Genomic DNA, 18094 nt, shown 5'->3' on the forward strand with positions numbered 1-18094 from the left:
TGTCTATTTACTAGTGACCACTCAGTGTATATATATATCCAGCAGTTTCTTCTCTGAAGTGTACGTTTTACGAATAAGATAAAAATTAGAGTTAGAATTTTAAATGAAAATTAAAGGGAAAACGGAATATGATATTGAAAAAGCCGCCGAAGATCTATAATTTAAATCTTTACGTGTTTGCCAATTATGTGTTTCTTTAACTACCCAGTTTGGAAAGCATAAAATTCATGAAAAATGAAAAACATTGGTTGGCCATAAGTTTTTATTATCAGGACTTACTGGAATGAGATATTCTTATTAAAGTATATTTTTCAATTACTTTTTTGAATGAAAACCTGAAATTAATCATGGTTAATGTTGAATGAGCGAGCGAATAAAATAGGTCGAGATGCGGGATGTGGCCCGCCTACATTAGATTACACTGGTGTGCTATATAAACACCTTGATTTTTGAGAGAATGATGATTTTAGTAGTTTGACTGCAGTTGCGAGAGTTTAGTGAGAGTTCAGTGTGAAAAAACATAAATGAATAATTTGGTTTCTTAACTTAAGTTTATATAACCCTGTTATATTTAGTTTCTCTATTGTTATTAAGTACAAAGCTATTCAATGAGCTGGCTATCTGTGCTTCGTTCAAGTATCAAAATCCGATTTTTAACGTTATAAATTCCGTTGAACAATAAGGGCTCTGTTTACTACAGTATATAGCATATTAAAAATGTCCGTATTTTCTAGTCTATACTCTTATTCATTTTTAAAGAAGATTAAAATAATATTTTTTATAAGACCTTTTCTTTAAGAACAATGCTTTCATAATACTCAATTTAACATATTCTGTGGCAATATCTAAACAAACCTTGTTCTTCCATTTTGTGGAAAACAGTCACCAACACACACATATTACTTCTCATAAGAAGGAAGCATCGTACAGCCATCAGAGTTTAGCTCGGGTGTTGTCATACGTTTTGTTTTGTTTTGAAGTTCACGCAAAGCTACATGAAGGCTGTCTGCGCTACCCGTCTCTAATTTAGCAGTGAAAGACTAGAGGAAAGGCAGCTACTTATCACCTCCCACCGCCAACTCTTGGGCTACTCTTTTACCAACGAATAGTGGGATTGACCGTTACATTATAACGCCCTCACGACTGAAAGGGCGAGCAAGTTAGGTAGGACGGGGATTCGAACCCGCGACTCTCGGATTGCGAGTCAAGCGCTTTATCCACCTGGCCATGCCAAGCCGCACTGTCATACAGCGTGAGATTAATGAGGTTTCGCTGTGCCATATGAAAATAAAATGTTTAATGAGTATAACGTTTAATAATTTTTAATAAGATTCAGATACCTACTAAACGATACAACACCAACACATACCAGTGATACATATCATTCCAGTGATATACTAGACCTGTGTATGTGTTCCCCAACATTAATAAGATTCAGATACCTACTTACTAAACGATACAACACCAACACATACCAGTGACAGATATCACTCCAGTGATATACTAGACCTGTGTATGTGTTCACCAACATTAATATACAACTTTCTAACATTCAACGTAGAAGATTCAGACAGCGAACATTTACCGATATGGAATGTCTTCGATCTCTCACCACACCAAAATCAACCAAAAAACACAGAAAAATGTAACTATAAAAAAGTAAATTGGAAGAAATATGAGGAGATATTAATAGAGGTTCTCCAACATGAACCGATCACAACAGCCACTAGCAGCCTGGATATAGACAGGTACTGTTCAGTAATCTCAGAAAGCCTCATAAAAACAGCAGACAAATGCATACCCAAACCAACTGGCAACCAAACACTGACATAATCAACACAATAAAGGAATGAAGAAGATGAAAAAAAACATTCGATAAAGTATGGCCACCTATGGACTCAGATATGAACTGTCCAAATTGCACCTCCCCATAGAATCTATTTGCTGAGTTTCAAACTTCCTGAAAGACAGAAGCATCAGAGTAAATGTTGAGGGCACCTACTCCGAGTGCTGCACTCCGGAGGCTGGTGCTGCTCAAGGAGGAGTACTTAGCTCTACCCTGTTTAACATATATGTCAATGACATGCCTCTCAACGACCCAAACCAATTTTTTTCTCACAATTCGCAGTTGATGTTGCAATCTGGAAGAGTGCCCCAAACCCAACAACAGCAACATACAATATACAACAACTATAAAACGAAATAGAATTGTACTGCATTAAATGGAGAATTAAAATTAATGCGCACAAAATACAAGTCATATTATTTACAAGATCGTACAAAAACAAGCAAATTAATATCATAGTTATATCTAGATGGGACTTTCTTACAGGTTGCAACATCAGTAAAGTTCACTTGACTCAAAATTAAACTGGATACCACACATTAATAGTATAAAAACCAAAATTTGGAAAAAAAGCGAGTTACCTTAAGAGTCTGACTGGCAACTACCAACGACCATCACCAGAAAACATATTAAAATTTTACATAAGACGAGTCGTAGAATATGCCTGTACAACAAGGATAAATGTATAAAAAACACACATCAACAAACTACAGCAATTAAAAAACAATATTTTAACGAAAGCATATACAGTCCCAGGATTAACATACTCAGTATTTCTACACTACTGTTCAAACATCCCAACTCTATCAGACAGACTCCTGGATAACTCTCTTCAATATCATAAGAAAAATGTTAACAAAAACAAACTGATGAGCAAGCCAGAGAGTTACATAATACATGATGAATCAAGCGCTAAGTACCTCTACCCTCTAAACATCATAAATAAGAAATTTACAGGCCAAACAGTGCTAGGTTAACTGAATCAGAGACACAAACGTAGCTCTATTTTAAAAGGGTTTTGAATGCAAAAATAGGATTATGTGTGTGTGTGTGTGTGTATGACTGCTAAGCGGAACTGCATTGTCAACACGGACTAATAGTGCGATCATACATAAGTGAAGCTAGTAAAAACAGACGAGTTAATATTACCCCATGAATTGGACATGGCACTAAAAGGGTATGATAATGAAAAACAGCGGACATTGGACAAAATTTAACATACTCAGAGTAATGCAACAAGGGTTATTACCTTGGATTCAGTAATAGTGCAAACAAAACAAGAATTTCTGAGAGGGAGGAAAAGGTCAACGTTGAACTTGACCCTCACTGGTCCAAAACATGGACCGAATCTCGATAATTAAGAAGAGATTCATATAAATGTACATATTTGTTTATCAAATTAAATTGTTTATCTCTTTTTAATTTATTGTTTGGTGTTAAAATTAGAAATTACGAATCAACTGAATAAAAATGTAATCAGTCATTACATGTAGAACTTAAACATTCAGATTCTTATTCAATAAAATCATTTCAAAACAGAGTTGTTTAGTTATCTTCCGTTAACGTTTACTACTATCTCAGTGCTAATGTTGTTTAAACAGTTTTACACATTTGTATACGCAACACGTAAGAAATATTTCAGCTTAGTAAGCCATAACAAAAAAAAAACTAAAGCAACATTAGATTCATAAGCTTCAAATTCACAATAAGTTACATTATATATGTTAGTAAATGAGATCACAGAGTTATCTTGCAGTAGCTTTTAAACAAAGTGAAGTCTTAATTCTTATCTTCTGTGACACATATGGTACAATAAGTAAGGAAGATATGTTTAGTGACAATTAAAACATGAATTGTAACAAAACAATATCTTTCCTTTATTTTCCTACATAGAAGTTTTTGCAAGTGAACTTTTTTGACATTCAACACAAACGCTCAACAATAGATATTTATACATTTATAATGAACAACAAACTGACAAAATATATAACACACTGGTCATATGTGGCCGATTTACATTATAAAGCTGAATATATATAATTTTAGTTCTTCAATCTAAATAGTGTGGTTTTGTGTTTATTGAATTTATAATTGGTATTTTAGGATTATTATATGCCCACAACCAGTCACGGTTGATGCGTGAATAGTAGGTCAGCTAGAATATTGTTGGTTTAAGTATTCAAACAATGGAAGTTAATTGAATAAGCAGAATGTCTTTTGAGTAAAGTCCAGCTTTTTCTTCTAATCTTTAATTTATCATCTGTTTCTGCAAGTCATACGAGTTTCTTTAGCTTTTTATTGTGTTTTTTTACAGCAACATCTTAATGTATTTATGATTGATTACAATATACACTTCTTATAATCTATTCAAAGCTCTTGTTTTGTAGTGTAATAGCAGCACAATTTGTTTTCTGTAATATTCTAGAATATTTATTTCAACAAGATCAAGAAAAATAAAAGCATCTTGTCCACTTTAAGCTTCAAGTCAACTATTTAAAGCGTAACCAAATTAAATTTCGGGTTATGGTTCGGTTATGTATACTATACCCTTTTCTAATTCTTGAAAATTCCTAAGGGTCTAGATTAAAAATGTAGTGTTGAAAAATAACTGGCCTAACATAGTGTCGTATGACAAGTATAATGAATTATAATTATGCTTCGCCAGTTTGTAAAAGGCGTTCACATCTTAATAATTAATAAGGAAAGACTATGTATATACTTATTAATTATCTTTTTCTATCTAAGAGAGAATAAGACCTACAGAGGTATTTTTGTAAATAAATGTTTGGATAATATTTTAATATTGCGTTGTAGCTAACAAGACCTGTAGCATATCGAAGATTCTGATATTGGTATACGTTGATTTACTGGGCGCCAGATACAAATACATAAAAAGGTTTGTTTCATTGTTATTAAAATCAATACCTACTGGTCTGTATAGTTGGACGTTTGAACATTTTATCTAGTTGCTTTGACGCTATTTTGAATTTTAAAAATCTTCAGTGAATATAAAGAAGTGTATGATTCGATGTTTTGAAAGGTTGCGTATAGTGTAGATTCTTATATCTTGTTTTCTGATATAGTTATACCTGCATGACCCATAAATTGTTATACTGGAACTAAGTTGAATTTTAAGTTAAAAATGTTTCTCAACATCCCAAGGAAACTCGTTAAACTAATATTTTATTAAAATCGAACAAAACTTAAACAATTAAAACATTTTTTTCATCTTACTTCTAATAGATCTCACTTTATTCTAAATCTCACATTGATTCACTTTGGGTATTTAACATTAGAACCCGGTTTATTATCTATTTAAGATTACTAGTTAATGATCTCATAGAAGAAAACTTGGTTCCATTTTTATTGGAACCGTAATAAGCAGCAACATGAATATAAAAAGGAGGCCAGTTTTCTCTTTTTTGTCCTTTAAATTACCCACTTTGGTATTACATTTTTACAGTTTGTGGTTTCATATATTTAAGATTTTTTTTATATCACGTTTCTGTATGGCTGATAAATATATATCTGGAATACTAAAGCGTATTTTATTTAAACTCGTTTGCAAAATCATTATCATTCATATCTTTTTATCATGAACATAGAAAGAAATTAAATCATTGCAAAAAAAGAAATACTTCAAATTAAAATATCTCAAATAATAAACTTCTCATTTAATTACCAAGCTCATTTGCCAAAAATGTGTTTAGAAATGTTTACACGTGATATCTATAAAACTCATTAAAGGCAATATGCCTCTGAAATAACATGAATATGATAAAATAACAGGTAACTTAATCCCATTTTAAAATATTATATGCATACGAGGTAATTTATTTGTATATACTCATTCTCACTTTGAATGAACATTGTTTATGATGAAATAACAGGTAACTTAATCCCATTTTAAAATATTATATGCATACGAGATAATTTATTTGTATATACTCATTCTCACTTTGAAAGAACATTGTTTATGATGAAATAATACCGTAGAGATTACCCATTTTTTTTCTAAAAATTAATTCATGATAAGCATCCAAATAGAAAGAAAATATATATATGTTTTCAAATGGATTTTGACTTCAAATTGTTCGATTCTAGATTATTAATCATTTATAAATGCGTCATAATTTGTTTGAGAAGAAATAATTTTCAAATAATATTTAACAATGAAAATACTTGTTACACGAAAATAAAGATTTTAAATACTATATTGTATGAATTTAAATAATTCCTTAGTGAAAAGCTTGATTCGAATTTTCCTGTCTCAGTTAAATGGAAATCTACATTACTTGTTATAAAATATCGTTAGATTTATTGCATGAAAGTAGAAAATTCATTGCAACGAAATGTTTAAATGTTTATTGTAAACAATTCCAACTGATTATTCGAAATTCCATCATCCTAAGTTTATTGCGATTTTGAAAGGTATATCTACATGTAGTTGTTTATTTGGATTGATTTTGCTCAGAAAAATTAAATGGAATTTCAAGAATCCAACATGCTTTGTACATACATTGTGAATAGTTGCTGGTATGCAAATTAATTGAACAAACAAACAATTAGTTTAATGTTTCTAAATGTCAATTTTTGAAAGTACTACATTACTTAAGGTTCCTTAAGTCAGCTATGTACAGATTTAGTTAAAAATAAAACAGATGTTTCAGTTTTGTATTAACTTTTAATATAAAATTCGAATTCCTTTAACATTGGAGTTGAAAAAGAAATTATTCTAACAGAACTTATTTCATGTTGTTTGATAACATATATCCACGATAATACTTTGCTTTTAATATGTCCCATATAAGTCAAACCATGTCGCAAACACATTTCTTCAAGTAATTCAAATAACTGATCTTTTAGAATAAGCTGCACCCTGAGCTAAATGTCCAGTGAGGCAGGAATGTTTTTTCATTTCCGTTTATATTAGGTTACACAAAACCTATTAAGATTTCCTTCGCCTCCAAAATACTTTTGATCCACAAGTATTTGTCATGGCCAAGTTCGTATGGTCTAACTTTAATAATAAAAGACACAAGTCGTTTAGACTCAGTACCGCGTTCTTACATATAATACTCAGTAAATTTTTTAGATAAAAATATCATTATGAAGTGCCTTGATTTGATTTTACTCAAAGCGAAAACTGTTATGACTGAAACTTACGCAGATTGCTTGAATCTTTTTCTGTTTAATGTTTCATTTTTCCTTAAATTCATTCTTCCACTGTATCGTCGCTAAAATTTGTAAAAGGTTGTAACATGCTAACTAGATGTTTATTATCTATAGAACGGTATATTTGAAACATTATATGTTTAAGATTATATTGAATAGTAATTTTGAAAAAACACATTGTAATAGTTTCAATATGTAATAAACTAATTCGGTGAACTAGAACTCCAAGAAGTATGTCACAATGTTTGTTTATTTGTTTGTTTTTGAATTTCGCGCAAAGCAACACGAGGGCTGTCTGCGCTAGCCGTCCCTCATTTAGCAGTGTAAGATTAGAGGTAAGGCAGCTAGTCATCACCACCTACCGCCAACTCTTCGGCTACTCTTTTACCAACGAATAGTGGAATTGACCGTCACATTATAATACCCCACGGCTGAAAGGGCGAGCATGTTTGGGGGACGGGAATTCGAACACGCGACCCATAGATTGCGAGGCGAATGCCTTAACCACCTGGCCATGCCGGGCCTTATGTATAGTGTAACAGTAATGTAATATAATATATAGGCTATAGTAATTCTGCCTTATTAATTACATATTAAAATATACAGGATAAGATAAAGTATTTTAATATAAGACATTCATATGGCATGGTAAATATTTTTTGTTAGCTAATGTTACATAAAACATAAAAATAGTAAATAATTTATAACACTAGCCAGAAACGTTCATACTAAGTATGATTTTATTCACATTTCCTCTTTTGTTTTGTTTAAGAGTGAGATAAGTTATTTTTAAAGTTACTTTGACGATTTCTGAAACTTATATGCTATCATATTTTCTATAAGCTACTAAATTATGGCTTTAATCACATAATAGTTTTGTAGGCTATGTTTTTAAATTAGATATATGTATTATCGTTTGGCCAGAGGGAAGTTCAAAATCACGTAATGAAAATTGGCTTAACTTATGGACCTTTCTACAATTTTTATAAAAGTTTGAGTAGTACAAAATGAGATTTAGGTTAAATGCATGATTATTGATCTTTGAGTCTGTTAGTAAGATACAATGAGTCTTAAGTAATGAATTATTATTTTAGTGAGTCTATTAGTCAGATAATTAACGAGTAATTATTAAACAGTTTCTCTGTTGTTTCCAATTTGTTAGTTCAGTGCTGTAAGTGCCGAGTTTGTGTTTACAGCAAGATACAACAGATAAGAAATTAGCAACTAAGTGTAAGTAGAATTTCTGTTGAGACGTTGTTCATTTGTAAAGTTAGGCCTATCCGTAGATAAATAGGCTGTGAAATTTTGGTACTTAAACTTGAAGAAATAAAACACTTTTTTATCATTAAGTTGACTGGACTATGAATTCTGGACCAACGAATAGTGTGATTGACCGTCACATTACAACGCCCGCACGGCTGAAAGGACTCGCATGTTTGGTGGGACGAGGATTCGAACCTGCGACCCACAGATTGTCATGCCAGGCCAAAGGATTACGTACTATTCTTCTTATACTTTTCGGTTCGCGGAAGGCAATTTCTTATAATAAATTCACATTCAAGCGAAAACAAATAATTTATTATAGGTTAAAACTAAATTTGACTTAACAAATGATATGAAGCAACAACAGTAATCATGATGAAATATATGTTTTAAATACCAGATCTAGAAAAATTGTTGACACAATTTGGAATATAATTGATAAACAGAAAACCACTATATGTGAATTAAAAAGAAATAATTGTTTTACTTGAATGCAGAATTGTAATGATTTCTATTTTTGAGCTGGTTTGTTTGTTAGTTTGTGAAACTTTTGTTTATAAATCATAGTTTGTAGTAACTATTTGTAATAACTGTCATTGTAAATTGTACTGTTGTATATATACTAAAACGTATTTGTGTATAAAACGAAAACGGTGTGTGTGAATCTTGTTGGCAAATAGCGTAAATTAACTAAAATATCGGCTTCGGAGTATTTCAAATTTGCAATACGTAACAATGATCATAAGAACTTTTTAATTATACAGATTAAAAATGATTGAAAACATTTCTAAAACAAACTGATACACGTAAATTTAATTTTAAGGTTTGGTGTGAATCATACATAAATTTCAAACGAAATATTATTTTAGTCATAAATATTCTCATGACCTTCGAAATTTTTAGATAATACAATAGAAAGCATTACGTTTGTTTTGTAATTTCGCGCAAAGCTACACGAGGGCTATCTGCGCTAGCCGTCCTTCATTTAGCAGTGTAAGACTAGAGGGAAGGCAGCTAGTCATCACCACCCACCGCCAACTCTTAGGCTACTCATTTTATAAACTTTGGAAGCTATAACTGTGATTGTTATAACGCTTGTGAATCGGAAACTTAAGATATTTGACCAGGAGCATTTACAAAATTCGAACATTACAACTCATTTAACAGTGGATTCTCATCGGGCATTAGTACTTTTATGAAAACATTACCTAACGTCACCCGTGGAAAAATTGGCGTGTGATCAGTGAAGGACAAAGCTAGCTAGCTCCCAGTTAAGTGAAATATATTGCTGTCAACTCGTAATCAACTCGCTCATCGTTAACCTTCGATAAGATATCAAGGAAGTTCCAGACTAGAAAGAAAACTTTATATAAATAAACGTAATTTCATAATTAATACATTTACTTACTTTAATCTCTACTAAATTTCAAGAAATGTAGATTACCTGCTCCACCCAAACGTTCGTTGTCATAATTTGACTCTTCAAACTCTGTGAAAACAAACAGAAAAGTTTAGATCATGTAACGAATTTGTTATGTATTTATTTTAATATGAACGTTGTTTTGACTAAGTTTATATTTAGAAACATACATAGCTTATACTGTTAGATAGGTATTGCGAAACTCCCGCCTATTCTCCAAAGTTGTAGATTCTCAAGATTAAGAATCAACAATATATCTGTACACATAAACGCTTTAACCAGTATTGTTACGTAAAACTGAATTTTCTAGAAAACCTCCCCACGGCTATAAATATAACCAACGCGATGCGCCAAGAGGAGTATCTATTATTAGTTCGCTATATTCAGTGTTATTGTGTACTACAGCAACTTAAATATTATTCAAAGTTCAGGATAACATTTAAAATATTACTGTTGTATTTATTAAGAAACCTCAAGGAAGGGTTCTGTACTTACTTTGTTGTTGTTCTATTCTAGTGACTTTTGGGACAACATATTATTAGCTCATTCTTTAGCTTTTTGCTTAACAACGAAATAATGAAATAAAAGTCGTTTTCGTATTAACTAATGAAGGTTTGTGATTAGCGGATCTAGGACATGTTAATTTTTCTGCGTATTTTACTAACAAGCCGTAAATTTTTCGTGTACTTAAACCTTTTAAACAATTTCATTTAGTAGTCAATAGATAAGTTGTACCTAATAAAATATGCATAAACCTCTTTTGAGTTAGTTAAAAACGTATGCTCATACGAACAAAATTTAACGGAACATATCATTTAGATTGCTTACATACTGAATTAGAGTAGTTTCTGGTTCCACCAAACTTTGTAGATGAAAATCTTACTCTTTACTTAAATACAAATGCTAATGTAATTTTATTACAGAGATATCTGCATTTTCTCTATAGCAAAAATAAAAATAAAATAAAATTCAGATTGCAGTTTTCGGATCAACCATTATTCCTAGCAGAGTTTTTATTTTTATTATGCGCTTAATCTATGCGCGCATAAAGTGCCATATCAGATTGAAATGTGAATAGCATTACTTTCTTAAGTGCTCTTTTAAATCAGTGGTAAATTAAAGTCTATTTAAAAACCATGGAGGTTCCCCCCAGTAGATCAGCGGTAAATTTACGGACTTAGAACGCTTCAATACAAAGTTCGATTCCCTGCGGTAGACAGAGCGCAAATAATCTATTGTGTAGCTTTGCGCTAAAACAAACAAACAATTAACCATGGATGTCTAAGAAATTATCTGATTGTTGTGAAGTAAACACTAAATGTTGTATTTTCGCGCATACTAACCATAAATTCAATCCTTAAATACCAACATAGTTTTCACAGTGTAGACACAGATTTCAGAATTGTTAAAATAACTGTTAGTCGTTACTCGAAGACTAACTAATGAACGTGATGCTTTGAGGTTATTGTTAATTTTATTTGGTTCTCATAGATTATTTTTTACTGTTATTATTATATCTTTCTTCTATAACTTTTTTCGTTTGTAGGGAATGTTATGTAGTTAATAAAAGTCAAAGTATCCAGGTTGAAAGAAAAATATATTTAGGAACGATAAAAAAAATGTTGTGTGTTGTATGACTGTATCTGACCGTGGAAGTTGGTAGTTGGTGAATTCAATTTCCACAAAGATTAGTAGCTAATCATTCGCTATAAATGATCTATCAACGTGTTTCCTGAACTCCTGTAGAAATGGAAAAAGTTATGCTTTATATTCTAATGCTTACGACTCATACAAAGTTCATTGATTTCCGCCTAGACATCCAATTTCCTTTGAATAAAACTTCGTGTTTTTGCTTCCTTTTAAAACACTAGTAATTCTGATTCATTTCTGGTATATTTTTATAGGAATGGAAAGATTACAAACTACGTTGGGACCCAGAAGAATACGGAGGACTATCTAAACTACATGTTCCAGCTGAACAAATATGGCTACCGGATATAGTTTTGTACAACAAGTTAATTCGCTCTACTGTTAACCTTGAACATTTCTATTTATCTGACATTCAGTATCTTTAAGTAAAAGCTACTCGACTTATATAAAAATACTTAATTCACGTTCACATGTAAAATATAAATGGATTTATAGCTAAACTTAAAAACAGACAGAACTATTTATAACAAAATATAACTATTATGCACAAAGATATGTCTCAATTTAAATGGAAATGCATTATTATTACCATTAACTGTTTTTTACATTTTTAAACTTCTAGTGCCGACGGTAACTATGAAGTGACCATTATGACCAAAGCTGTCCTTCATTCCGACGGTTTAGTCATATGGCGACCACCGGCAATTTACAAGAGCTCGTGCGAGATGAACGTTCAATACTTTCCATTTGATGAACAAACTTGCACCATGAAATTTGGCTCCTGGACATATGATGGCTATACTGTGAGTTGTAATTGATTTGAGAACGGTATATAGCTAATATTAATGAAATATGTAGTTATGTGAGGTTTTTTTAAAGAACTATAAAGAAAAGGTATAAGCCTAGATTTTGTTGAAGTGTCTGAAACACAGGTATAATTCATTTCGAAAAACGGTAGAGAAATTTAACTTTTAATATCCTCACAATATTTAAAACATTAATGGACCTAGATGTTGACTACGTTTAGTAGAAATAAGGAAAATAAAAAAGATTATTTTGAGCTTTATCAACTTGTATTATTCTTAACATTTTTACGTGAAAACATTAATATTCAAGTTTTCAGAAAGTCATTAAGGTGGTTAGGTTTCTAAAATGTATTAAATCGTCAAGAAATTAATGTCCCGTTTTGGAACACTTTCATTAACCTCCCCCCCCCCAAAAAAAACAACCCAAAATGTACATCACGTATAATAGTTAACAAACCGCCTAAACGTCACGTTAGTGTAGTCTAGACGATGTGTAAGGTATAGTATACTCTAAGCCCTTACTGTGATGACACACGACGAGACACACATTCGGCATGTAATGCTGTTTGAATACAAGAAAGGAAACAATGCCTCTGTTGCATAAAGAATATCAAAGAAGTATGGAAATGTTTTGAACGTTCGTAAGTGCCAACGATGGTTCAGCAAATTTCGTTCAGGTAACGTTAGCCTTAAAAACTGTGATAGCAGGGTCCGACATGTTGGAATTGATATTGATGCGCTGAAGACGTTTAACCCAAGGCAACACACTCGTGAAATGGACCTGAAATTGCACGTCTCTCATGAAACAATATGTAAACATCAAAGGAATATGGGAAAAACTCCACAAAAAAGGTGTTTGTGTGCCTCACGAACTATCTGGTGATCATCTTTTCCAACGTGTGAACTTTGCTTCGTCTCTTCTGGCACGTAATGCGCGTGAACCATTTTTTGGACAGAATTGTCAACGGTGATGAAAATGGATTCTCTATGCGAATATTAAACGCCAAAAACAATGGCTCAGTCCTAGACAAAAACCACTTCCGATTCCAAAACCTGGACTCCATTCGCAGAAAGTGATGCTTTGCGTTTGGTGGGACATCAAAGGAGTAATTCATTTCGAACTTCTCAATCCACAGCGAACTTTCAATGCAGATATCTATAGTCATCAACTGGAACGTTTAAATCAAGCCCTTCATCAGAAACGCCCTTCACTCGTCAATCGGAAAGGTGTCCTTCTTTTCCACGACGATGTACGTCCACATGTGGCACATTTGACGCACCACAAGATTATGGAGTTGTGTTGGGAAGTTCTCTCACACCCACCATTTTCACCAGATATGACATCATCAGATTACCATCTTTTTCGCTAGCTGCAACCCCATCTTAGTGGGAAAATGTATGCAAATGTGGAAGGTGTTAATGAGGACATTGACATTTTCTTTGCTTCAAATCTAAGTGATTTCTTTAATCAGGGCATTAACAATCTGATTGTAAGATGGAAAGCATCAACAATAAGAATGGAGACGATTTCATTTAATAAAAGTTTTGTTGATATATAAGTTGTTCGGGTTTTTCATCTGAAAAAAGCGACTTTGATTTCTTGACGACCTAATATATATTAAATACTGATTATTGTTTATTCTTTAACGTAAATAAACTCTATAAGATTAGAAACTAAATTTGTTAATGTTTCAAGCATTGAAATTGGGGTGAAATTGCGCTCTGATAAAAAATACTATTTTGAAGAATGTGAATGTATAAAGGAGCCCATATTACTATAAAATATGGCTGATGAAGTAAAAATCTTTATGATATATTTTTCTCCTTAAGAAATAATTAGAAATTAAAATTGGCTTATCTTCGAGCTATATTTTGAAGCTTAGTTTACAATTATATTTTAAAATTAGTATAACATCAGTTTAATTTTAAAATACTTAAAATTATTTTTAAATGTCGACATAGCATATTAAACCACAAACACCTAAATTCATATGAGATATTGTCCAAAGATCGATAGTAAAACCGAACTAAAATGTGGATCTTCAGGATTAGAAAGGTTAGAACAGGTCAAAATAAGACAATATTTTGTAAAAAGTATTTAAACAGCAGCATTGTTAGTATTATATACATGATCTTTGTAAGAAAATGATTAACCTGCAGCTATAGGTCTGAGTAATTGCTCGCTTAGTTTAGATTTCCTCAGGGATTATGAAAACAGTGGCTGTACCATGTTACATGTTATACAACACAGATTTATGTACGTAAAATTATGTATTTCTTACCATTTTAACTTTCGTTTCTAATTTTGGCAATAATGTAGGTTGACCTCAAACATAAACACCAGTCTGATGACGCTGAAGAATCTGACATTGTAATAGGAATTGACTTGAGTGATTTCTATTTAAGCGTCGAGTGGGATATTATGGCGGTGCGCGCAAGACGCAAGGAGAAATTCTACAGTTGCTGCGATGAACCGTATCCTGATATCACGTTTAATATAACCTTAAGGCGGAAGACTCTTTTTTACACCGTAAACCTCATTATTCCTTGTGTGGCCATCTCCTTCCTCTCTGTCTTAGTGTTCTATTTACCATCAGAAAGCGGGGAAAAAGTGTCACTAAGTATCTCGATCGTACTTTCTTTAGGCGTATTTTTCTTGTTGCTTTCAGAAATCATTCCTCCGACCTCCCTAACAGTTCCTTTGCTTGGTAAATATCTGCTTTTTACAATGATCTTGGTGTCGTTTTCCGTGTTTGTCACCATTGTGGTTCTAAACGTGAATTTTCGTTCGCCGTCTTCACATCATATGCATCCTTGGGTTTGCACAATTTTTTTGGAAATCTTGCCAAAAATCTTGATGATAAAGAGACCTCGGGAGCCTGAAAAAGTTGGAGAAAGTAGGTTTACTGAGGCTGATATAAAACACCCTTCTCCTCTGAAAAAACCTGGATTTTTAGAATATGAGTGTCCATTTCATGAAACTAGTTACACAGTCGCTAGTATTGGCGATGACGTGATAGATCTGGAATCTGATGTCTGTTCTTCATCTCTCCAAGACAGAGGGTTATGTACTGAACAGGAGAGAGCAATCTTAAACATTCATTTTATTGCTCAGCATATGGAAAACCAAGACAATTATTCCGAGGTACGAAATATATTCCAATTCTTCTCTTTTTGTGAATTTTAATATTAGCTCCTTTTTGTTGTGAGATGACATAATTAAAAACTTTAGGTAGATACATAATGCTAGTTTACAGTTACTTATTTGTTTTACTGATATACACAGAAAGAATAATAAATAAAGAAATATGTATACAATTTAGGTCATTAAGATATTGAGATACTACGATATTGGTTCTGAATTCCATTTAAGTAAAAAAAGGTAACCACCATAGAGAAATTAACTATCAGATTAGCGATTTTTTTAAATGCTGTTCACTATCGATAGAGTCTATATATTGCATCATATTAAGTAATTTTCCTATAACAATCCGCAGTGTAAAGAACTGATAAAAATGATAAAATAATTAATTTTGTACGTAAGATACGTAGGAGACTTAAGCAATAATTAATGAAATTAATTGCAATATTGCTGAAACTTTTATTAATTTTTTGTGTGAGACTCTGTAACTAGCAAAGATATGGATTTATAAGCAAATTGGTGCTTGCATGCTTAAAGAACGTTTTTTAAAAAGAAAATTGGATAGTGTTCTAGGGTAAAGATTATCTAAAAATAAGCAGAAAAATATTTGGTCATGTAACTTAAAACATTTATAGGCTCAACACGAAGAATTTGAAATACGTCTTTTTCCTGAGGCCAAACTTGATATTCAAGAATATAAAAAAGAAAAAGAAAACATATAACGAAATATTTTAATGTATTTATAGGTTTGAGTTTAAAATTGAAATATCCAAACCCCCCTCTTAACTTCCAACGTAATTGGGTATTGCTCAATATTAACAACTTTTAAATAAATTGGAACGACTTTTTGCTTGTCATTTAGCAGATTCAGAAGTATTATAGCTCAATTTATCTCTCACATTTTTAACAGTCAAAGGACACTTCGTTTTCAATGATAAACATGATGCGTTTTGAAAAAAAAACGATATTATCATGTACAAAAATTGTTCAGTGTTACTTAGTCTGAAATTGAAAAAAATAAGTGTCTTTAAGATAATGTTTTGTTATTGAAATTTATTTTTGTACGTTTATCATTTAGTATTAATGTTAATAATACATCTTGTACAGTACAGTTTTAAAATATAATTGTAATTTACTGTTTTCAGATTGAAGGAAACTGGCAGTTTGTTGCTATGGTTTTAGATCGCTTTTTTCTCTGGATATTCACATTGGCTTGTGTCATCGGTTCTGCTTGCATCCTATTGGAAGCACCAGCACTTTATGATGATCAACAGCCAATCGATGTTGTCTTATCCAAAATGGCTCCAGCTCGTCTACATTATATCAAAGATTAATAGCTTTTACTCTGAATCTATTATAACTTACGAAATTATAAGTTTTATGTTAATTAAGTCCGTAATCTAATCGTCTTAGCTGTTGCGACCTTTTGGTGGATAACTTTGACCAATGTTTTATAAATATTGGTTTTGACTAAGATAACAGAGCTAGAACTTAACATATTTTCGTGATCATGTTAACAGAGTTAGTACAACAAGTAATGAAGATCCTTAAGTTTATTGAAATTATAAGGTAATTGAAACTTTAACCAAAGAAAAAAGTCGATGTTTGGAAAGTTGTGAGTTATTTTAAATTAACTAACTCATATGGCTTTAAATTTCATGTTTTACTTTATAGACTAAGGTTAAAATAGTTTATGGATTTATTATAACACGTGTGAATGATTCTTTAATAGTTATATCTGTCCGAGCAATGTTTGAAGCACAAAGAAGTTAAACTTTTCTTATAATAAGCCTTTATTGTGTATGATATTACGTAAAGTTTTCCAAATGTCAAATGCTATAGAAGTATAAGAAAAATAGATCAAAACGAAATTATGTTTCATATGAGCAAAATGGTTCATGCTATATATAAATATATACTGATGGATGACACTTTCCTCATTTAAAATCATGTAAAACCTCATTCGTTTGTATTTCTTACCAACAATTTACCTGGTCTGTTGTGAGTTAAAATTGCTCGAAAGCAGTTTTCAACTGTTCGTGGTTATGGTTTCAAAACACTGCTGAAGCTGATATGTACTAAACTGAAAGTTGAAGAAATATTAGTTGTAGGTCTCGATAAAAAGTTTTTCTAACTCAAAGGCTTTCCAATAGGAAAAGGTATAGTGACAAATATATAAATATATATCACATCAGCTTTTATGGATTATGTGCTATTACCTCATACAAAACACTTTATTTTTTGACTATTCATCTGTGCTAGAGATAAAAAAAATTATCACATTATGATATTCTTCGATTTTTTTTGTATATGTTATATTATGTGTTATAGCTTTATTTCACTTTTTTCTTTTTAGTTTTGTTCAACTGAGAATTATAGTTAAAAGTTTGGTCTTGGTCGTTAAACTGTATTTTGAAAACTAATGCTAATTCGTACAGTGAATTTATGGTTAATGTTCATTAGTAAAATATTACTGGTTGAAGTTTACATTGAATGCTTTCAATAACCTCATGTATACTGTAGTGAAAACATAGAAATAAAAAACGGTGAAGCACTAACATAGATTTGTATTGATTATAATATACTTAGAACAGTGAGGGCGATAAAAAATACAGTTTGTGGTAATGATGTGTGGTACGAAATGCACCAATATCGTGCTTACAAATATACTAAAACGTGTTATCTTTGGGTTTATAATGTCATTTCGCAAAGGGAAAGATACCGATATTTTGTAAATTTCTACTTAGCTATTCAATGAATAAATGGCTATTAAGCTTTCAAAGTGGTAATTT

General features: G+C 31.6%; 1 protein-coding gene across 3 annotated transcripts in view; it reads left to right on the top strand.

Annotated features, from left to right (window-relative positions):
* Window positions 1-17560, top strand: part of LOC106473431 (acetylcholine receptor subunit alpha-like 1) — a 39881-nt gene extending 22321 nt beyond the window's left edge. Inside the window, exons 1-4 of one of the 3 annotated variants that reach the window (XM_022402900.1) lie at window positions 11603-11718; window positions 11977-12157; window positions 14481-15305; window positions 16448-17560. In XM_022402900.1, coding sequence (XP_022258608.1) covers window positions 12005-12157; window positions 14481-15305; window positions 16448-16636 — 1167 coding nt within the window. In that variant the 5' untranslated portion in view covers window positions 11603-11718; window positions 11977-12004 and the 3' untranslated portion in view covers window positions 16637-17560. Of the gene's footprint in view, window positions 1-11602; window positions 11719-11976; window positions 12158-14480; window positions 15306-16447 lie in introns of those variants that run through there. The other 2 variants (XM_022402897.1, XM_022402892.1) reach the window with 2 other exon arrangements.
* The last annotated feature ends 534 nt before the right edge of the window (window positions 17561-18094 follow it).

Source organism: Limulus polyphemus, unplaced genomic scaffold (assembly GCF_000517525.1).
Source record: "Limulus polyphemus unplaced genomic scaffold, Limulus_polyphemus-2.1.2 Scaffold130, whole genome shotgun sequence".
Classification (NCBI taxonomy): domain Eukaryota; kingdom Metazoa; phylum Arthropoda; class Merostomata; order Xiphosura; family Limulidae; genus Limulus; species Limulus polyphemus.